The 22,729-nt window shown below is 40.3% G+C and overlaps 1 protein-coding gene across 2 annotated transcripts in view; it reads right to left on the minus strand.

Moving 5' to 3' along the window:
* LOC109981465 (unconventional myosin-XVIIIa-like) overlaps positions 1-22,729 on the minus strand; it is a 59,549-nt gene that overhangs the window by 19,894 nt on the left and 16,926 nt on the right. For both annotated transcript variants that reach the window (XM_065963017.1, XM_065963015.1), the window contains exons 17-33: positions 21,705-21,791; positions 19,844-19,982; positions 18,262-18,421; positions 17,971-18,157; positions 16,204-16,429; positions 15,910-16,019; positions 13,650-13,715; positions 11,298-11,426; positions 5,374-5,517; positions 5,116-5,205; positions 4,914-5,033; positions 4,688-4,805; positions 3,409-3,536; positions 3,102-3,256; positions 2,177-2,300; positions 1,831-2,031; positions 1,395-1,505 (exon numbers count right to left, since the gene is read on the minus strand). In XM_065963017.1, coding sequence (XP_065819089.1) covers positions 1,395-1,505; positions 1,831-2,031; positions 2,177-2,300; positions 3,102-3,256; positions 3,409-3,536; positions 4,688-4,805; positions 4,914-5,033; positions 5,116-5,205; positions 5,374-5,517; positions 11,298-11,426; positions 13,650-13,715; positions 15,910-16,019; positions 16,204-16,429; positions 17,971-18,157; positions 18,262-18,421; positions 19,844-19,982; positions 21,705-21,791 — 2,295 coding nt within the window. The remainder of the gene's footprint in view (positions 1-1,394; positions 1,506-1,830; positions 2,032-2,176; positions 2,301-3,101; positions 3,257-3,408; positions 3,537-4,687; positions 4,806-4,913; positions 5,034-5,115; positions 5,206-5,373; positions 5,518-11,297; positions 11,427-13,649; positions 13,716-15,909; positions 16,020-16,203; positions 16,430-17,970; positions 18,158-18,261; positions 18,422-19,843; positions 19,983-21,704; positions 21,792-22,729) is intronic.

A 22,729-nucleotide genomic window follows, 5' to 3' on the forward strand; every position in this document is an offset into this window, starting at 1 on the left:
CCGTCGACCATCCTGTTAGACACGCTGCTCACACACACACGTCACAGACACACAGATCCCCCCTGAGCAGATCTGCCAGCCAACAGATACATCAACATGCCTTTGAAACTAAAAAGTAACACTGTATCAAATTCAATTGTTTTACTTTTGAAGGGATAGTTCGTTTTGTTTTTTTTAAAGTTGGGTTATATAAGATACTTCTTCAGTATTTCGTTTATTATCCACAGTAGACGGGGTCGGTCTGACCCTTGTTTTGAGAAGCTGGATAGATAAACTAGTTTTTATGTAACACTGTTGACAGAGTTTGGATCAAAGCATATTTTCCCTGGCCTGAAAAAGTCCCTCAGACATAATTTTAAGTGCACACTATATTTTTGAATACTTTCACCGTTTTACCTTGCCGTCAGACAAACCTTTCTAATGGCACTACCTTTGGTCTGCGTCCGCTGCCTACTGTTAATGATGATTTTACAACCAAACAATGTCTGTATTTGTAAGCATCTAACCAGGCGCACTGTCATCTACTGGAAGTAATAAACCCACAGTTGATATGCAACTTAAAATATCAAAATATCTGATATCTGAGGAATAATTACTTTAGAATAGAAACAACTGCAAACTAATTTTTTTAGGTTGAACATTAAAAATATAATAATTTGATGTAATGAATTGTACAGTATACAACCAGACGTTCCCGAGCCTTTAAGTGTAACTGTAAAAGATTCAAGCTCTCTTTCCTTCCAACATCAGTCACACTGCTGAACAACAGCTAACCCCTGTTGAACCAGTCCATGCACAACTTTTTTAATGTCTTTCAGAGTCATTTCAGCCTTTAGACTTTTAATTCATATTTACTATGTTTTTATTGTTATGTCTCTAAGCATGATTTGATGTAACTGGTAAATGAACTTGAGCTAGTATAGTGCTTATCTCGTCTTCTGACAACTCAAACCTTCCCATTCACACACTTATGGCAGAGGTTGCTATGTAAAGTTTCAGTCAGTACATCAGACATGTAGCTACCAGAGCTGGGGATCGAACCCCCAACCTCATGGTGGATAGACGACCAACTTAACTAAATGAGCTGCCGATGTGTTCGAACAGTTGTTGTCTTGGGTTATCTTTGTTTATTGTAAGTTGCACAGGCAGTGTGTGCTTTCTCTGCCCTTTTTCTGATGACTACAGCATTCTTTTAAATGACATGGACATACTCTAAATCAAACAAGAATTTCAAATAATCAATTCAAGATATTTAAGTTCAGCTTTAAAAGAATATGTACAGGTAATCAACTTTGTCACACATTTAAGAATACATGTGTGTTTGTCTTAGTGCCTTGTATTCATGGTAGTACCTATTGGATACATAGGTAATAGTAAGAATGAGCAGCACCAACCTTTTTACTGCAGGACCGCCTAATCTCTTCCACTTCTTCATCCTTGCTCTCAATCTCTTTAGAGTGGTTCTGCCGCTGCCTCTCCATCTCCATCTCGAGTCGCAGTTTAGCCTGAGTACATGTAGAGGACATAATATAAAATATAAAAACCATGAAATGTATACACAAGCACAGAATTTGAATAGCCAGAAAAAAATGAGCAAGATCATGTTTGTTTTCTTCCTAATTGACATCTGAATATCTGCCAATATCTGAAAATGAGACACAAACCACTGTTGAATCATTTCTTGTATTATTAGATGTATTATTTGTTTTTAGAACGTAGGAAAATAAATGTCCTAGTTTTGAAACACTTAAAAGCGTCACTCAAGCAGCTTTTCACTTCTATTTTTCTAAATTAATATGAAATGTAGCATCAGCACCACATGTTCTTTACCTGTTCCAGCATCTGGATGGTTCCAGCCTGTTCATCAAGCTCCTCCTCCTGGTCTTTCACCTTGGCCTCCAGGTCGCGGAGCTGCTTCTTGATCTTGGCCAGTGAGGCTTCATCCTTAGACTCCTGGGACGACAGATCCTGTAGCTCTGCCTCCAGCTGTTGCACCTTCATATTCACGGCGCACAATTCACTGTCCTTGTCCTGCGGGCAAAAAAAAAAGACAAAGTAGAGCTCACATCTGGACCAGCTCTGTTGTGTCAAGACAGAGCAAAGAGAGCAGACAAGTAGTCCCTGAGAAAGGACATCAGAGCGCATGTTAAATTTTAAGTAGTGTAAAGTAGCTTACTTGAAGCTGCTGGCGGAGGTTAAAGATCTCCCCGGTCATCATGTCTTTCTCTCGAGCCAGCTTCTCCCTCTGGCTCCTTTCTCTTTGTACCTCAGCCTGAGCCTGGTTCTGCTCCAGGTCAAATCTGGAACACACACACACACACACACACACACACACACACACACACACACACAGACACACACAGTTCAGGACAATCACAGAGTTGGTTACATAAGGCTAAAGTTCCATTGGGATAAAGAGTAAGCAAACTACTGCTACCTTGCATCAACATGAAGGCTATATGAGATATCATTGACTAAAAAAGTACATGATTCAACCAGCTTTATTAATTGTATATAAAATCTAAACCTTAATTCTGTTAATTTGCATATTTTTGGTTTATAAAGTCATCCACAACACGGAGCCCGACATCACTTCAGCACTTTTTCCTTTTATAACATCTGTTTTTATCCCTTTCCATTAGCCACCAATTTACTATTCTGTAGTAATAATGTGCAAAATCTTTTCTTCAATTGTCTCAGGCAGAAACACTTGTGGTTAGTGAACTTAACAGCTAAGTGTTTCATGCTGTCAGCTCGCTGTAATTCCCTGTTTTTCTCTCTGAAGCGCAGCTGAAAATAATTTCACCCACAGAGCATCTTCAATTAGCCACAGGGGAGAGATCACATTCTGCCACGGCGATAGCTTCTTGAGTGCTTAAAGTCGGAGTCATTTGCTCAGCTAATGCAATTCCGCAGATTACAGAACATCTCGGTCACTGTTCAAATGAAAGACAACATGGGTGCTCTTCTAGATGGGTCTGAGTGTGTGTAAGCCACGTCTTCTGAGGAGAAATGGGCAGTATGTTCTCTGTCATGTTTCTTTATGGGAGAGGTGTAGACTGAACGATAGAAAGAATCACAGACAAGACAAAGGAACTGACTTCCTCTGCTTCTTCTCCAGATCGTGGTTGCGGCTCTGCAGGCCCTCTAGGTGCAGCTTGGTGTCCTGCAGCTCTGCCGTCAGCTTCTGGCACTTCTTCTTCAGCTGCTGCACAGAGCGCTGCACATCCTCATTATCTGTTTGCAAATCAGCCATCTGCAGCATGCACACACACACACACATACACAGACACAAATTTGCATTATATTTTCAATGCAGCTTATTGCATCACACTGTTACAAAGTGGCCACAGGCGTGTGATTATCACATATTGAAATCAAACGTTGTAAAAAACAGAAGATTCTTGCCCTTCTCTCCAGATGTCTTTTGCTCTGCTGCTCTGTCTCCAGCTTGTCATCAAATTCCTGCTGGAGTTTCTTTTTTGTAAAGTCCATTTCACGAATGGCTCGGTTGTATTTTATCCGCCACTCGCCTCCTGGAGAAAAGACAAACAACTCAGAAAATGTCCGAGTGACATTTGCAAGTCTCCCGCCTCTAAGAACAGCATAGCAGGGGTGTACAGCCAGAAAGGCTCAAAAGCTCAGACATGACGGATGCTGTGGATTAAGGAGTGCACTGCACTGGCTTCGATGGTTATCACATTTAAGAACCGAAATAATACAATCTTTCAGGAAATAGAACTTCTTTCATCAAATCCCGACCGCATGAGGTCAAAAAACATGACAGGAAACGACAAAGAAGCCTCCGTGTCTCAGCTCTAATCTTGGATAAACCTGTAGTAAGAATTCCGAGCACACCACAATAGTAGTTAGAAAAGGACATGTCTAAGTGGCACTTTCCACAGTTCTTAGCCGACCCTAATTCTGGAGCTGTCAAGGGCTATCAGAAGTATAACAGCAGCCAGGCAGACATTCAGGTTCAGGTTCATTTCCAAGCCTTATCATTTTAGAGGCTGTCCACTTCTCCTTCACATACCAACACCGGCTCCTCGATCAGTGCTGCTCATTAGCATATATATAGCATAATGACAACTTGCAGGGCCACCGGCTCTGATCCCAACGATTATTTTCTCATTCATCTCAGAATTCTGATATGCTCTGTAATGGTTTGCCTGCTGAGCTGAGTTGAAGGGGAGTAGGGACACAGGTTTTTTTTTAACTCTCACGAACAATATGCCCTCATCAGGAGGTCTCTTTCTCAGCAGGTGGGGACCAATTGGCAACAGGCATTAGTTGTATGCCTGGGAGCGAACATCATAATCCCCTAGCGGTACATCTTAACTTGGAAAAAAATACTTAATAGCATTATGCAAGATGTGACAAAGTCTCACTGCCATGTCTCCTACTGGAGCGGTTGAACAAAGCAACAAATTCCCATAGCTACAATTAGTGTAGGGAGATTTTTTTCAGACTGTGCACATAATGCTGGTATGAATGTACCGTTCAGGAAATTATGGCCAGTAGGCAGGCCTGGACAAGAAGCTTCCCAATCAAGAACAATTCATTAGGGAATTGAAAACAAATGTTTAAAAAATATGGATGGCCAAGAGTCAAATCCTCAAAGTTTGTTTCCTTCATATTGAGGGTATAGAAATGAAAATTTAGTTGGGTTTAGAGCTCAACTAACCAGAGTCCTCATCATCATCATCCATCTCCCCATTGATTTCAGATGTTTTCATGAGCCGAGCCTCAATCACTTCCATCTCCTGGGATTCTAGTTGCTTCTTCATGGCATCAAACTTAGCCTGAAACGCACATATAAGCACGTCAATCAAAAAACGAGCTTGTCAGAATCAGAACTGTCTTAATATTATGTAGTAGCAAACTCTATTTATATCAATAGGGGTATGTGCCTGAAGGTCCTTCATGTCCTTCTCCAGGCGGAGTCTCTCTGAAGTCTCTGTCTCCAACAGCTGAGACGCGGACTCACTCGTGCTTCTCTCATCAGCAAGTTCTGCCGACAAGTCTGCAATCTGGACATAAAGAGAAAAGTGTGAGAATATTTAACTAAAACAGAAGAGTGTAACGTGCACTGTCACAGGCGAAGAGACCCACCCTGCTCTCCAATCGATCAGTGTTCAGTCTCAGCTCATTTCGCTCTTTCTCCACCCTCTCCAGCTTCAATTTCTGCTGCTGGATCTCCTCCTGGAGCACAGAAAATAGCTTCACAGTATACATTTTATATTACAGGTAAAAATGCGTTCCATTAAGTAGTACATGAACCAAACACACAACAGTAAACAAGTGCGATGCCTCAGTCCATCAGAGTGGAATCTTTAAGTAGGGGTGTATCAGACAGAAAAAGCAGCTCACGTCTTTGCCTCGCATCTGCTCCTCGGTCAGCTGGACCTTTATGAGGGGCTGGACAGTTGTGAAGAGCTTCCACCATGGCCAACCCTTCACGCCGCGGTTCTTGTTGATGTTTTTCTGGATGCATCGGATGGCTAGATCCTGAATCTAATGATTCAAAGACACAAAGAACAGGTCACCAAAAGAAGAAGAAGAAGCAGTATTGGAACTCCAGTGTTTGTTGTCATTTGCACTCCCAGAAGCATAGATTCAAACTAAGGTAGTATAATACCAGCATAGTTCTTATGGTTCCTATGTCGTGAATTGTTTTCTTAATACAATATTGCTCCAACAATAAGACAATATATGATATTTATTGTAATTTAGCCGTAGTTCCTGTACATAGTGTTAAATACAAGTGGCAACCTGTTGTGTTGAAAATGGAGCATACTTTAGGTAGAAGTGGAAATAAATGCAGTTCCTTGGGTGTCCACTTGAGGCTGACTGTCAAAGTCAATGAATGCTCATTAAGTCCTATATAGCTCATTTTTAAATTCATGTCAATATTAAGTATATTAGCCATAGAAGATGCTGATCAGCATGGCCCCTTTATTGAGACACAGGCCGGAGTGCCAACATGAAAGCTAGGCTATAATTCGCTGCAGACAGGTATACCAGGTAATTTAGCTGTAAGAAAAAACCCAGTCAAATTACCACTATGGGGTAAATGTAGACTATATGGAGAAAATTCTCAGCCCTTTTCTTTTCCACAATATATTTACTTGATCAAAAAACACAATGTGTCCACTGTTGAAGAGGAAAACTGAGCTAGAATGACAAACGTTAGCCATTACTGTACTGTGTCAGCGGGATAATCTTTAAACATTTGTTGCTTAAAATGATCTCAAACTTGGATTCAGTATGATCAAAATTCAGAATATAACTATCAACACTATACACCTTAACAGCTGATCAGTGCACTGCAGGCGGAGGAATACGAATGTTGTGCTAAGGCTAAGGGTTATGCATCATTTTGCATAATTTAGAAAGAGGTTGTGCATTGCAGCTGTTTGTCAGGCTTAAGGCCTCTTAATTTCCAACTCTTTCCTGTTTCTAGATGGATCAAAAGTTAGCTATAGATAGCATCAACACCAATGGATGACATCCGTGAGACTTCGCTCATGTTTGATACAGCCTTTGGTCAAAGCAGCATTTCAAAGTAGATTTTGAGTGTAAATACAAAGCGTATTGCAAAGTTATGACAGGTCGCTTATGTCCAGAGGACCATAAGAATATGCCAAAAATTAAGCACGATTGTAATTACTCAGTGGAATACATGCTTTATAAAACTAAATTACTGCTACCATATCATCCTGGGCCCTGATGAACAATATTTGAAAAACATTTCCCTCTTCATTCTTGTGTTATATTGTCTGTGTTTGGGCTAGCAGCGATCCCAGGACTTGCCAGCCTCCTCCAGAGAGTTTCTGCAGAGTGTGTTCCAAGGCTGGAAGCTAATTTTTGATTAATTAAATCAAACATGTTGGCAGCTAATTCCAAGTATTACACATTTTCCATGCTGCTTATGCATGAGGCTCTCTAGCAGCAGCAGCAGCAGCAGATTATGGGCAAACCCAATTAGAGCAACACAATTCTCAGCATCAGGTACATATCGCCCTGAAGGTACTCTCTATGACCAATTAGGATTTGTCACACAGTGAAAGCCTTAACACAGAGAAAAATGCAGCAAATCTCTGACAGGAGATTTAAGCGGGTCTCACTTGTCATATTTAGTCAAAAATGAATAGAAAACAAACAAAAGATTATACCACATGAGCGCCGTGGAAAAGCCGTTTGGTATTCATATCACATTAAAAGGGTGTGACAGCTGTGAGGCAGTTGTGATGTGAATTAGGATAGTGAGCCAACATTGAGGCAAAAATGTGTTTTTGAATTCTCCTCAATATTCTACATTTACAGTATCTAGATGTGCTGTCAGTGTATGTGCAAATAAGTACTGTAATATAAAGCCGCGTTCACATATACACTCCTGAGATTTTAAGAGAATTTCAGGAGCACTGAGATGAGAATATTTGCCTTGTATCAATGCTATGAGTAGTTCAACAGAATCACAATACCAACAAAAGAATGCAGAATGTTAGGCTTTCATGTATTTCAACATAGCACGATGAGTCACCTCTTGAAAAAGATAATAGATACCATTCAGAAGCCCCTGTCTGTTTAAGAAACATCCAACCTTTCTGTGGGAAATTTTGCAAAGAAGAGATTTGTCAGAATGATTGGGTAAGAGTTTTGCTTATATATGCTCCTTTACACGGATTCAAATGCAAAAAGACAAAATAAAATAACGTGTTTCTGATTCCTAAAGGACAGAACTCTCAATGCCCTGAGCGCCTGCTGAGACAATATAACATACTTTGAAAATGTCATGTTGTCCCCTGGAGGAAACAGCTGAAGGAGGGAAAAAAATGTGGTTTTGTCATTTAATGTCACATGGGCTTGGCCCAGTTTACAAGGTTAACATGCCAGGGAATGTTAATCAAGGGAGCTCGTGACTTTCTATAACGTCCATATGCATCAACCAGGAAGTGCCTAAAGCTTCACTCACAAGAACTCATCAGGAATGCTTACTGAGGCAAATTATCATCTGGTGTACAGTACTTGGTATGAAAGGATACTCCAATCAGAGCAAGAGGCAATAAAGCCCAATCACTTTTCACAAAAACAGGGTAACAGCGAGGGTGCAATTGGCTGTTATTATATGATGATTATTCTCAAATTGAACAGCAGCGCACTCTGTAAATCTTCCACATGGAGAGACGGGTAGATGAAAATCACTTAATAATCCACCACAGCCCTGCGTTTTGTTCCATTACTCCGGGGTCGACTAACTGAATCAGGAGTTACATCAAAAAGAATGAGATTCAAGAGGAGAAAGATGCCCTGAAAGATATTAATTGCATAAAGAGAAAGTATTGTATAGCATATACTGGACGTATAAACGAGTAGAAGAGCAAAAAAAAGTCCAGCATACTTCGGGTACTAGAGCATGGCTTTTTTAGCATCACCTCAAACTTTTGATTTCTCTAAATCTCAATCTCACACTTGACTGCAGATAGCAGCCCCACAATTCACAAAGTCAGATTGATATTTTTCTAGAGTTATACGAATACCAAACTTCTCAGGCTTTATATGATCAGTGAAGTATTTCCATTATCGGAAAGACTCAGGTTCAACAATGTGTTATTGGAGAATATCAAAGCAGTGAAACACATGCACCAAGATGCACAGCCCCACACGGCATTAGAATGGGCCGGGTACTGTGCTTTAAAGAATTAGAGACAGAATGTTCAGTTTTACTTGTTGCTCAAATAAGTTTATCTGGTTAGCTAGGTTTGCAGCCTGGAAAAAATAGAAAAATGCTAGCCTTGTTCTGTGGGCAACAGTGTGTACTGACAAACAGTTATATGGAGCCTTTATGCACGAGGATGCAAGTTGTTTTGCCCCCACTGTGTTTTCGTTGCTTGTTCCATTCAGAGGGGAAGCTTTGTTCTAAACATTGACATTACATTTATAAAACAGGCCCTTCAGCTTAGGGTGCAGGGTGCAGCTCCGCGCAGAGCAAAGGTGCAAAACAAGAGCAAACAGTGCAGAACAGATTGCAGTTGCTATATCTGTGCAATTCATGGACATCATCTGTTCTTAGTAGATCTGGTCCTATGTCATGTTCAAGTTTGAAAAGGGGTGCTATGGCGATTCCTCGGCACCAACAGCAGATTTTGTTACAAGTGGACAGGATCAAATCCCATTCTTTGTTCTCTGTTTGAGCTAAACTAAGCTAACCTGCTGCTTTTGGCAGCTTTGTGTTACCACACAGACACTGAAATCAATCTTCATCTTGCTGTAAAAGTATAGAAAACCAGTCCCTGACATCTGATTACATAGAAAACTTGGTAAAACGGTTAATAAGCCGCTAAACTAGATTATTTGTGGGGGTTTTTTATGTTAATTTTATTGTTGTGTTGTTACCTTGTTGTTGTTTTTTTTTTATCTCTGCCCTGTAAGGTGACCTTGAGAGTTTTGAAAGGCGCCTTTAAATAAAATGTATCATTATCCTATAACCCTGACCTGCTTTAGCTGTCATCACATTTACTGTTTAATAACATGTTACAGCCAAGCCTGCCAAACTAAATTCAGATAAAGAGCAATAATGTTACAGGATAACATGTGCATTAAGTCTTATCTTTCTATTATGGATACATTTACAGGAGACAGGGGGCATATGGGAGCAGTGGAACAGAAATACCTTTATGCTAAAAGGTTTTTATAATTGCATGGTTGCCTGGCAATTGTGAATGGTTACTCACTGTTGATTTCCTTTAATTTCTTGCACATTATGAAACATCAGCCTGCTCTACTCTGTTAATAATGCCCTTTTGAACTTAACACTGGCCCTGCTGCTTCCTCATTTGAACCCAAATCCATTACTTAAACTCTTACTGCAGAAAAACTGAAATAACTGAGAGGAGCTGGAAGTCCATCCAGGTATCCAAAAAGGTCATGTTAATATTGTAAAAATGGCCATTTAATTATCTCACAGGCATCTTGCGCAAATACAAAAGTTATCGCCTCACGAACAGCTTGTCATTTGTGAAGGAGAGCAGCCATGTTGATTCTGTTTCTGCTGTTTCATCACTAGTCAGCTGAAGTGGCACATTCACTCTGATAGTAATCACTTAGATAGAGAGTGGGAGCAACCACGGGGCTCTATACATCACAAGAGGACATGTATGAGGTCAAGAGGGATGGACCTATCACATGCTGGGAGAAAAATGGAAGATAGTTGGTATATAGCTGATGGGCGTGTAAGTCAGCAGCATGTCTGATGAAGGCTGCGTTAAAGGTGGAACAGTTTGACAAAACAGACGTGCCGCTATCAAATATCAACCCTGTGGGAGCTGATTGGATGGATAAGAGTTAAAAAGGAGAGAGGGTGAGGGTGATAGATTAAGAGAACACATTGATAATTAGATAAATGATTTTCTGTAGAGCTGGTAAGATCCACTCCACAGTGCAGGGCAAACTAGGGCTCACTTTAGGTCTGAAAGAAAGGAAATCTATCTCCTGGTGGACTCCAAGGCAAGAAGGCCTCTGGGGCTCAATTCCTTCACCCACTTTATTAAAAACACAACTGAGGAAAAAAAAAGGAATCTTGACATTTGTTTACTTTTTGATCCAGTTTCTGTTTTTGTAAATGTATCCTGCAGCAGATCCAAGCGAATCCTTTCTATTTTCTCTTATTCAAATGATGATTTGAATGAAATGCTGGATTGATCATTAAGCACTACCACAGAACAGGGGTTGCTGTTGTACTGAATGTTAGCACAGCTGTGATTGGGTCATTTAATGCAGCAGTTTTACAAGCGGCTGATACTACTGAGAAGTAATAGGCAACCATTTTATAATCATTTTTTTGAGTATTAATGCCACTCACATTCATTAGGCTCTATTTACTGAACTAGTTGTGTGTCATACTGCCAAGAGAAACATTTTCCAAAACAAGTTATTTTGAAATTAACATCATGCTGCAATTCATAGATTAATTCAGATCTTTTGTAAAGAAATGTGTCCAACTGTGTGGTGCAAAGTTAAGTAATCTACAGTATATAATGAATATGTGATGTTTATTATGCAACTTTAAGTATTTACTGAAAACACTGAAAGCTAAACGTCCTGAAGCTGTTATACCGTACATCAGCTCTCACAAAATACATCCTGTGCAACCACTACACTTCGGTCAGAGTTAACAGTGACATAAATAGTCTATATTTTGTATGACTTTAGATACCGCTATCTGTTCTGTGTGGGACTTACATTAACTTGTATGTAAAATGAAGTTGTCTCTCCATGTGTGACATCTGACCTACCTTTCTCTTCTTGAAGGCTTGTCGTGCCAGGTAGCCCCTGCATGTCCCTTGGAACAGGGTCAGATTGCGCTTGGTCTGCTCATCCCTCTGTTCCTCCAGTTTAGCCAAGGTGCCAGCTCTGAAGAACAACTAGAGCAAAACACAAACACACACGTAACACTGAATTACCTTATTGGCAAAGAATCAAACTATCGAAAGCTGCTTATTTTAGCCAGGGGGGGAATTCGATTTACAGGCCCTGATTAGGTGTGAAGAACAAGAGCCAAATAAAAATAGAAGTGGGCTAAAATGTAAGTAAATAAGTTCAGTGAAGCAGGTAATCAATAAGAAGCAGTGTAATCTATGGACAAGTCAGTCTTATCTACAGGAGAGAGCTGTGATTAAGGTATAATCTCGACCATCAACCTTGTCTGTTTCTAATCTGAACATAGGTAAACAGGTCATGGAAAGCAGATCACGTCACAGCTTGTCGATACTTCAGAGGGATTAGGTAGTGCGAGTGCATGCCAGATATGATGGCAGCAAGCTATTAAAATAGATGGATGATGGACTGTCTCTACCCAAGGCCCCTCTACACAAGTCCCAGTGCTTTGTAAATGAACAAATCCATATGTGGTGTGTTAACAAAGCAGGCTCTGGAAATGATGGAGCTGCTTTCGTGGGTGAGTCTTCAAACCAGTAGGGAGGAGGGGTGCATTCAATGACATCAGATTCATTTGCAAATTGCTTTAAACAACTTTTGCACTCATCCTGTTTTTAAATGTTGCAGTCGTATCCCTTTGCTGAAATACAACACATTACTACAGCTCTGTCTTTTACAAAATGTGTCTCCATTATATTGTTAGATTGTTATGTTATTGAAATAAAAAACGCTAAAATGAACAGTCATATAGACAGTATGTCGTTTTACTGTTTTCCCCTTTTTCTTGTCCTCGAAGAAAACAAATCTTGTGGTTGATTTGTAATGCTACTGCAAAAAACATAGCATCAGCTTAAAGCTAAAAACAAAGCAGAAAATTGCTCCTCATAATAAACCGATGCCTTGTCCAAAAGAGAAGGACATTTTCATTGTTAAAGAATGATATTTTAATAACACATTTTACAATGTTAAAACTTATTAAAACAAAGCCAGACGATTTGAGCAAATGCACATACCCTTAAAATATAAAGGTCAGCTTGACTGTTAAAGAGGTATCTGTTTTTCATACATGAACATGCAACATGTCTCAGGAGGAATTCAAACGTTTTTATTTCTAAAAGAAATAATAGATGTCTTGTCCGATGGTTCAGTGGTTGTCTAATTAATCAATTCTCACATCCATTACTATTTAAACCTTGTGCACTGATTATTATAACCCTTTTTATAGCGTTGGCTTCACCAGTCCTCCTGCTGTGTGTTGAGGACTATATATATATGTGGTGCCTGCTCTACCTACTTATCTAAACCGATGCCCCTGATAATTCATCCATTTTTACCTACATTTTTGAATAATTATCAGTTAATGTATGAACGATGCAAACTACTGCCATGACCATTCAACTCAAGTGGTATTCAGAATCTCCTTTTTCAATGTATATAGCTACATTATGTTTCTTGAAGACATGTGGCTCTCTCTAATGGTGTTTTTTTTTTTTCTGTTTGAACTGTGCTACTTCCACTGCTCTAAGGTTACGTGGGCCTGCAGTAATTGGCATGCATGTAAGACAGGTTGCTAGGAAGCCACTGGAATGCTTTGTGAATGGCCAACTGTGCTTGTCTGTGTCTAAGCCCATTTAACCCTCCAAAGTGCAGCGCTGTGTGAAGCCAACTCCACATCACTCCTGTGTCATGTGTTCTAAAAGAACCCTTTACAGCACACATGTAAGGGTTGCATAAGTTCCACTGTTTGTGTACATTATTATTCCTTTGATTTCCTTCTTGGCTTATGGCCACTTCCCTGGCTAATAGGATTAGACCTCAGGGTGCCAGCCAGCGTTTACTGTGATTACTTTACAACAGTCGTGTTGAAAAACAAAGAGAGCCATCAAACCGAGAATTTGTTGTCCTGCAAAGACAGAGGGAAATGCGGTCATGTAGTAAGGTAGGGTGGAGACATGCCCCTCGGGTAGCTAGTGGCTTAAAGACTGGAGGGGCAGAGCATGGCCTGGCAACTTTCCAAAAACGTCTGGAAAACAAACCTCAAAGAGGGACAGGTGTATTGACATACACACTCCTCCCCCTGACAGCAAGTGTCTTAAAAAAAAACATGGATAAGTGGAGCAGTGGGCTTAAAGACGTGAGAGTGACTGGCAGAAAATGTTTCTCTCTTTTTAAAGCTGTTTATTTCTTTGAAAAGTGTTGGCATTACTCACCCTACTTAGGCCCATGTGGTAGCTGCTCTTCTCCAAATCCAAGGACTCCAGTAGCTCCTCCACAGCCTGGGTAAATGCAAACATACACAAACACACACACACACACACACACACACACACACACACACACACACACACACACACACACAAACACACACACACACACACACACACACACACACACACACTTAGTCTTTGAACCAGTGGATCCAGTGGGAACTTCTACTGACACTGCAACACTTCAGTAGTCCACAGTTCCCAAAAGTTGCCATGCTGAACTAATGGTACAGGGCAGTTTCCAGTCGTCTCTCACATCCATTCCCAACTGGGTTTAGTTTTGAAAGTAAGCCTGGGAAAAGTTCGGCCCCTTAGAGCCTCCCAACCCCAACCACAACCCAATTACAACTTTTTCACCGAGAATCCACCTGCTACTGGCTAACTCCTCGGGACCCCCTGGTGGTCTTGGCCCTATTGCAGCTTTGAACACACTTATAAAGCACATACAGAGATGGAGCATCAGCCAGCCTGGAGCCTCTCCCTGTCCATAGCAGCCTGTGCATACTGTAGGTGTACTGTTCTCTTTTAGCCTCTTCTCTCTGCTTGAGCCCGCAGCCTGAAAGAGCACATCTAGATTACACCGGGAGAGGTTTGCCATGAGCACTATAGGGCTCTTGTTTTCCAGTGTTTCCACAGAAACTCAGCCCCAGTACACAGACACAGGGGAAAAGAGCTTTTCTCTCTTAACCCCATTCTCTCCCTCTCCCTCTATCTTTCTTATTTCTCTCTAGATACAAGCTTTTCTTTTTCTCCCCATTTCACTTCAATAGAAGGCTTCTGTTGCCAAAAGAACCATTGCACTGCACACAATCAGTAATAGCTTGCTTTAAAAAAAAATACACAGGGGTTTTTTTGTACACAAAATTATTTTTGCATTTGTATGGAAGTATTTACCTGCCATGGCTAAAAATAACAAGATATTGTCATATTATTACAACAAACACACGTATCAAATTGCAGTTTTAATACAAAATATTTACAATATTTATTTGCTTCTGATCTTTTTGACATCAAATGTAAAAACTGATTCAGTTCATACATGAAACCTTTAACAATATGATAGCTTAAATTGTTATAATGTGAAACTCATCTTGTAAGTATGCTGAGGAAAAATGAATGAGAGCAAATGGCTCCAATATGTAACTTAGATCAGTTATATTTGAGCACATTTGAAGTTTTCTATACACATAGCTAATCCTTTCATTATTTAAATATTTATCATCTTGTGATTCTGGTCTCATAAACTACCCTTATATCCTCTAATAATCTGATATACAGTATGTCCATATAATAATTCTGTCAGTGAATCAGTGCAGTCCTCTTACTCTTCTATTCTGCATTGTCTATTATCATGTTTACGAATGCTGCATGTTGTCTGTTCATACAAGATGCTAAGGTTTGTTATATATATTCACCTGTACAACTACTGTGTTGTATGTTACAACAATATTTGTAATGACTGGAGTTGCTACAAGTGAGCTATCTCAATTCTCTTGACTCTCTTTTGAGGATGTGCACACTTGTGATCCTCAGGATGTACGGATCATAGATATAGAAGATATGTGTATTTATATATATATATTATATTTATGGTCATGATCATGTATTTATAGAAAGCTTCATGAATATAAGCTACAGAATTACGCTTCACTGCAACTGGAGTACATAAGACAGGAAGTCCACTTCCACCTGAGACCAACTCATCTTTATATGGCATGAACACTTGCCTGTAAACACACACTGAGGTGCTGTAACGAAATGAAACTATTTAGGGTTTAATAACATTACAATTTATCATCATATAGTTAACTCTTCCTCATACAAAGTAATACGAATCTGTTGTTTTTCTTTTTAAAATGCCTCAAATTTAAAACAAAAGCACGAACCAGGTGAAACATAAGTATCTTCATAGCAACAACAAAAAATGTTGACAGCTCGTTCCCTCATTACAAAAGATGATGAGCTCCTTAAGCCAAAATGCTGATTTCCCTTAACAGGCATGATATTGATAAGGTTAAGTTGATTAGATCATTACAAAGGCTCTGATTGATGAGGGTTTACTTCTCTGTCGGTCTGCTGCTGACAAACCAGGGGCAGACGTAATGAAGCTGCCTCCTCCCCACATTAATCTTCACTGTGCTAGCTTGGCAACTGGTGGGGCCGAACATTTCTCTCTCTCTCTCTCTCTCTCTGATTGACTTACTCTCTTCTCGTCCTTCACAATGTAATTTCTCCCGTGCTTCTTGGTGAGATGCGGTGCCAGCACATCAAATCGCCGTCGGAACTCAGAGAACACCATGTGATCGGGGTAACCTGTGAAGGTCGGTGGGGAATGACATAATTGGATTTGGGGAATGTTTGAAAAATGTAAGAGACATTTTCAAATAAGACAAATATTAAAACAGATTCTTTTTTTTTTATATATATATATTTGAACATGGCGGTGAGTGTTTTTTCCCTGCCTGCTATTAGTCTTTCGGTCTAGCAGCTAGCTCACCTTGCCTGTGGATCCGGAGAGCATCGAGTAGCTTTGATCCTCGGAGTTGAGCACGGAGCAATGCTACATCCAGCTGCATTAGGCCGGGATCTCCAGTCTCTCCCAGAGCATCGCATTCCCCTGCTTTGAACAGGGATCCACTCAGAGCCTTGAGGGCGTCTGCCTTGGGCAATATGCAGTGAACAAAGTGTATTCTGGACCTCCGTACCATATCAAGGAGAGCGTCCTGGGAATGATAGAGCAGGGTTAGGGACTCTGGCAGGAATAGGCAAACAACTTATGTGGTATTTTCCAAATACAGATTCATGTTTCCATTCACTGAGTTCTTCCAAACAACCAAATGCCTATGCATACTGGTTCTGACATAAACATCTTAAAATATAACAAGAACCCCTGAACAGACTGTGTTTTAATACCCACATGCAGATTAAATCTACTATCTTAATTCTTAACAATGCTGTTGCAAAGAATTTAAGTACTCAGCTCTCTAGATGACAGCAAGAATAAAAATGCATTTTATTGTATACATTCTTAAAAGCTACCTTTAAGTGTATTTATGTTTCTATACCCTTTGTACTTAAGGGCTTAAAGCGGATCCGTATCAGGCTTTTTCTTTTCACCTTTTTCTTTTTACATTACACAGATTATCTACTGAAGACTTTAACTTCTTTCATACCAAATGATTTATTCCCTGATTGGAGAAGTGACTTTTTCATGTATTTTAAAGCAAAAAAGGCCTGGGTCTGGGGCGGAGACGGCCTAGTGGTTCGGTCACGCCCCATGTACAGAGGCCATAGTCCTCAAAGTTGGCCCCTACTCTATCTGCTGTCCTGTCTAAATAAAGTCAAAAAGCCCCCCCCAAAAAAAGACATCTTAAAAAAGAAAGGCCTGGGACTTTTTTCATTTTTAAAAGACCAAAGTGTAACTCTGTAACCTAGTGTTTAAAATGAGTACTGCAGTCCAAATTCAAACATTGGAGGGAGCTGTCTATCCCCCCTGTCCCATCCTCCCTGGAGTCGTTACGCACACAGGTTGCTGCAGTATGTCGCGGACACAGAAGCTTCAGTGTTCCTCAGATCTGCATCGGTACTGGAACCTTTCTAACCTCTCTCCATTTTTCAAAAGCATCTCCAATATTAATTCTAGTTTTACCACATTTCTGGTCATGCAGCTTTTTAGAAAAATGACGAGGCTTTTAAGGTGGGGTAGAATCAGTTATATCTGAACCAGTTACTTGCCCGCTTCCATCGCTGCAACACCTGCTGGTTGGCAGCGATGGAACCGCCTACCTTCTCTGGTCAAAACAAAAACAAGCTAATATTTAGAAAAAGACTTAGTGCTGGACTTAAAAAATACTTGTGAACATAATCCAATAACAACGGCTTTATCAGGTAAAAGAGTTGGAATCAAGTAACTGCAAAAATGTTCTAATATTCATCTCTGGGTGCAGCCCAATTACTGGCTATCATCCCATTCATTTTCTCTAAAGCTGCATAAAACAATCTGTGACTAGTCCAAAGCACACCACTATTTGGACTATCAGCCTTGATACACTTATCACATCAATCTGCAAAGTCGTTTGATAACAGGTGTGAAATGGCACGTTAACAAACCAAACAGGAAGAACTCAATGGAAAAATAAGGTGTAAACTTCAATGTGGATTCTCAGTGTTCTTGGAAGCACAGGCACTTTTTGAAACTTGGCAGTAAATGAAAAACACAAACAGAAAATCTGACTGACAGCAGAGTCCCATCCTCTCCTCTCACCACTTGAAGCTTGATCTGGATGCACAAGGATTTCTTCTTGATAGCAGCCACTCCTGTGGTGAAGGTCTTTCTCATGCTAGTGGCCCTTCGCAAAGACAGCTGGGAAACACCTTCAAGGCCTGCAATGGACCCTGACAGGACTGTGGCTCCACCTGCTCTGCTCATGAACAATGAGCTGATGATCTTCCTGAAAGAGATGCACAACCTCAGCCTCAAAGTTTCTACTTATACACCAAGTAAAACGTCATGTAAAAACAGGTGTAAATCTCCTGCTTTAAATGGGACACTTACTTCTGGGAGTCCTGCAGGAGGAACGCAGCGTTGGTGGAGGCAGGATTCTGCTTGGCATAGTTCAGCCACCCGCTGGCATTGTACTCCACCCAGTCAGTCCCATGACTGTGGCCCAGCAGAAAGTGGTTTTCCTTTTCACTCTTTAACAGGAAAGTGTGACCTGGTGGAAATGCAGAAAGGTAGAATGAGATTTATCGGTCTTTACACTTTGTCAGAAGTATATGCAAAAGTTGGGGCGCTGGTGGCGCGGTGGTAAGTGCGTGTGCCCCATGTATGGAGGCCATGGCCCTCCAAGCGGGCGGCCCAGGTTCGAATCTCACCTGTGGCTCCTTTCCCGCATGTCATTCCTCACTCTCTCTCTCTCTCTCTCCCTGATTTATGAATCTATCCACTGTCCTATCTCTCCATTAAAGGCACAAAAAGCCCAAAAATAAATCTTAAAAAAACTGTACGGACAGTTTATTAAGGCAAGCTGAATTATTCTGGTATGTCGAGTTTTTTACAAACCTTCCCAAACTAAGTGACATTCAGACAAGTAACAAAATGGGGCCCTGTCAGCCTCTTTGTTTAGTTTTAATGTGATTGTTTAAAAGTCATGAAACAGGCCTCTAATGTAAATAATGCAGCTCTTTGACTGAAGTATGGTATAGGACTTCAAACAGACATGGCTAAAAAATGAAACAGAAAAGCGTGAAGGGCTAAGAGAAACTTTGCCATTTATTTTCTCTAAAAACAGATTTTGAGTTTGAAAGGAGATGTTTTTTTTCTAAGCTGTAAGCTTCGAAGCACCAGTTGTCAAGGTTGCTTAAATAAAAGAAGGAGACATATTTTTTTTTTTTCTTTAGTGAGTTACTTTCATTTTATTTCATGCTTTGCGCCATGAGCTTATATAACGTTTCACCTCTTATCTGGAACTGATGAGTATTTATAATGAGAGCTGAAACATCTTCAAGAACTTCAACCAAGACTGGTTGCCCTTTTTTTTTAAATCGAGCCTTTAATTACAGTGACCCAGATGACTGAGAACCGTCATAGACATGCTGTGATGTTCTGTGCTCATCTCTCTTACCTATAAACATGTACAAAAATACCTTGATGTCTCAGCTCAAGAAAGATCAACTAACATAGGAAGGAGATAAATGATTCTGCTGACTCATCTATACTGTTCTAACAGCCTGATGGTGCTTTGAATGAAGTCTAGATCATTGATTATTCTTCATGACATACTACAGTTAACTACTTTTCTACATTTTTTCCTGAAGGAACTGAAATCTCAAAGTTGATTCTAATCTCAAAAGAACCCCAAAATAATTCAACATAATATTCCATGGCACAACAATAGAAAGTGAATACCAAGCATGTGTATTTACAGCATGACATTTCAATAGAAGTTCAATTGTGTTTGAATTAAACCCTTTTGTCAGCATATTCCAGTAAATATATATACAAATATATATATGCTTGTTGTGCTTTGTGTGGGCTTCAAATTTGAGTGTGTGTGTGTGTGTGTGTGTGTGTGTGTGTGTGTGTGTGTGTGTGTGTGTGTGTGTGTGTGTGTGTGTGTGTGTGTGTGTGTCCTTGCCTTTACTCTCGCCCTCAGCAGGCCCGTAGTAGCTAAAGAGACGTCCCAGCAGGGTCTCCACTGAACCTCCGGGCTGCAGCGCCTCCTCCTCCATCAGCCACAACAGGCCCCGTGCCTCATCCGTTCGCACTGTTCGTACCTGTCCAATAAAAGTGTTCACACGCTTAGAAACACACACACACTCACACAAAAGATCACTGGCACTAAGTGTAGTCCCAGTGAGAGCATTAAGTGTTCTGTTTCACCTTCAGGATACAGTAACACTCAAGTAGAAATGACAAAAGATTAACTGAAGACGTCCCTGATCACCGTTCCTTTAGCTTCCCTTCCAATTTACCTATTTCATCATGTTTACTATAAGTGCTTTCGTTTTTATAAACAGTACCTCATTAGCAAAAAACCACCTTGCCAGAAGGACGTTTAGCTCACTTAAGCTATTTAATGGGAACACACTGATGAATAAGAGGATATTTCAGCCCTTTTTTTTTGTTTATCCACCTCCTGGGTACAGAAAGCAAAGCAGCAACTACTTCTAACAAAAGATTGATGAGAGCACTCGCCTCTGAAGTTTAGTTCCCTACAAAACTTTGTTTTCTCCTACACGTCAGTAAAATTAGTTTGCACTATGTCTCCAAGTGTGAGCAGGCTGTCAAGGGCCTGATGGTAAGACCAGGATCACAAATTAAAGTTTCAAAAAGCTTTTTGGTCCCTGCAGCCTCCAGCAGTTGCTGCAATAATGGCATCATCAGTTTAGTTTTCTGTTTAATCGAATAAAAGGGAAACGAGGAGTTGCAAAGGAAGAGGCGATGCAAGAGGAAAAGGTATTAAAAAGAAGTATAATTAGTATTTCAATGAGGGTGAACGCATGGGAGAAACTACAATCCACTCCAGTGTTGATGGTGATGGAAAAAGTGTAAGAGGAAGGTTTCTTTTCTTCTTCTTTTTTAATCTAAACTTGTGTCGGTAACAAGTCTAAAGTTTGAATGATGCACAAAGACATGTAGAACAATAAGCCCTAGGGACATCCATCTTCACAGAGAGGATGAGCAGCTCGGTTAGCATGGCTAACACCCTGAGAGCTAAGGGAACCGAGCTCACAAAACCAAAAGCTGTTTCAGCAGTTATCAGGGAGTTACACCCGAGACATCCTTATCAGCTGTGCACACGACACTGACTTCAAGTACAACACAGAGTATCTGTTGGGAGGAGAGATACGACAACCATGAGGCTTGCAATGAAACGAGCATCGAGGCTGTTGCCGTAAAGCTACAACAGAAGATAACTACTATTGAGTGAAAAATAAATCTTTCATCCAAATGTCTTTTCATTCATTAAAGTTGTCTTAAGATATGCCTTTGAAATATCAAAGTGTTTTGTCTTTTTTCTTTATCACCCTTTGGTTTTTGCTGTGCTGTAGAACAGTTCACTGCTTCTGATGACATTCCCATTAGAGTGTAGGACCCTTTGGAAAGTAAAGCACTCAAACCGAACCCATTGGAGTTACAGCATACAGATCTATGACTCTGTAAACTCTGCCATTTCTTGTTTCCATGGTGCAGATCTGAGGGTACAAAGGCCAAACATTGATTTTCTTTCTTGAAGTCAATTCTCTAACCTTTTCTTTTCCAGCTCCTGCCCTCTCTTTCCATCATCTGCAGAGCAACACCTTTCAATATTTAAAAAGTCAAATAAAGAAAACTTTGGAGGGCCAACACATGTTATTCATTACCGAGTCAAAGAGAAAAGGGCTCACTAAAGATCAGAGGCAAGTGATTATACAAACATCAGATTTCTGCATGAAAATATGGACAAATGGGAGCCAGATATAAAGACATCACACACATAAAAACAGTGAACTTACCAGAGCTTGGCTTGAGGCCTGGTCTACCACTGCTACAGACAGAGAGGTGCTGGGCTCTGTGTCATCTAAAGCAAGCTCAATGTTCTCCTGAAAGGAGGCAGAGTGACAGACTCTTTAAAGACTTGTGAGGATGCAAAATGAAAGAAAAACAGAGATGTTCTAAAGGATATGTGAAAAAAACATTTTTGGAATCTTAATAACAAGCAGCTCAGTGCGAATAAGATAAGAGCAGAGGTAATATCATTCTCTGGACTAAGTCAATTAGGTTTCATAAAAAGGGTAGAGGTCTAAAAATGGTGATGTAGATGATGAAGAATAAAACAAGTGTGCGTTTAGCTTCATTATGTACCCATGTTCCTCTGATTGAAGACAGCGCCTTTTTCTAGAAACTCAAGTATCCACACAGGAACTTAATTCCAGTTTTGGTCCTGGTCCCTAAGTAAACCATGGTTTTGAGGTTGTACTTTTTAGATCATGCAGGAAATGTGGACCTTGCATGGCTGAACATGGCAGATTTGTGTAAAACATACCTAATCCAATGCTGCTAGACACCTACACAGTGATCGTGTAAAAAGATGGTTATCAGCAAGAAGACTGTATTTAACAAGTCGACACCAAAGTGCCTTAAACTTGCATTCTTTGTAATCACAAGCAGGGGGCGACTCCACTTTTTGCAAAAGGAAGTCATATTGTTATCGAAGTCTATGAGAACATTTCCCTTTGATTCACCTGATTTATTTCCTAGTGAACATTTCCTAATGCGTTAGTGTTCTCCTCTTGATAGCTAGCTTATTATGCTAAGAGGCTTGTTTACCTGGGATTGATAAGTTTCTACTACAACAACCTGTCTACCAGTGTTGAGGAATGGCAATGTTTATTCACTCTCATCCAAATATGGTCATTCCTAAAAGCAGCCGTTTCAGCTGTTTAAACTGGAAGCTTCAAAAACGTTTGGGACCCCAACCAATGACTGCCCTCCTGGACGCTAACATCCGCGTATAATGTTTATGAATAGACCAGAGAAA

The sequence above is a fragment of the Labrus bergylta genome, chromosome 14 (genome assembly GCF_963930695.1).
Source record: "Labrus bergylta chromosome 14, fLabBer1.1, whole genome shotgun sequence".
NCBI classification, from domain to species: domain Eukaryota; kingdom Metazoa; phylum Chordata; class Actinopteri; order Labriformes; family Labridae; genus Labrus; species Labrus bergylta.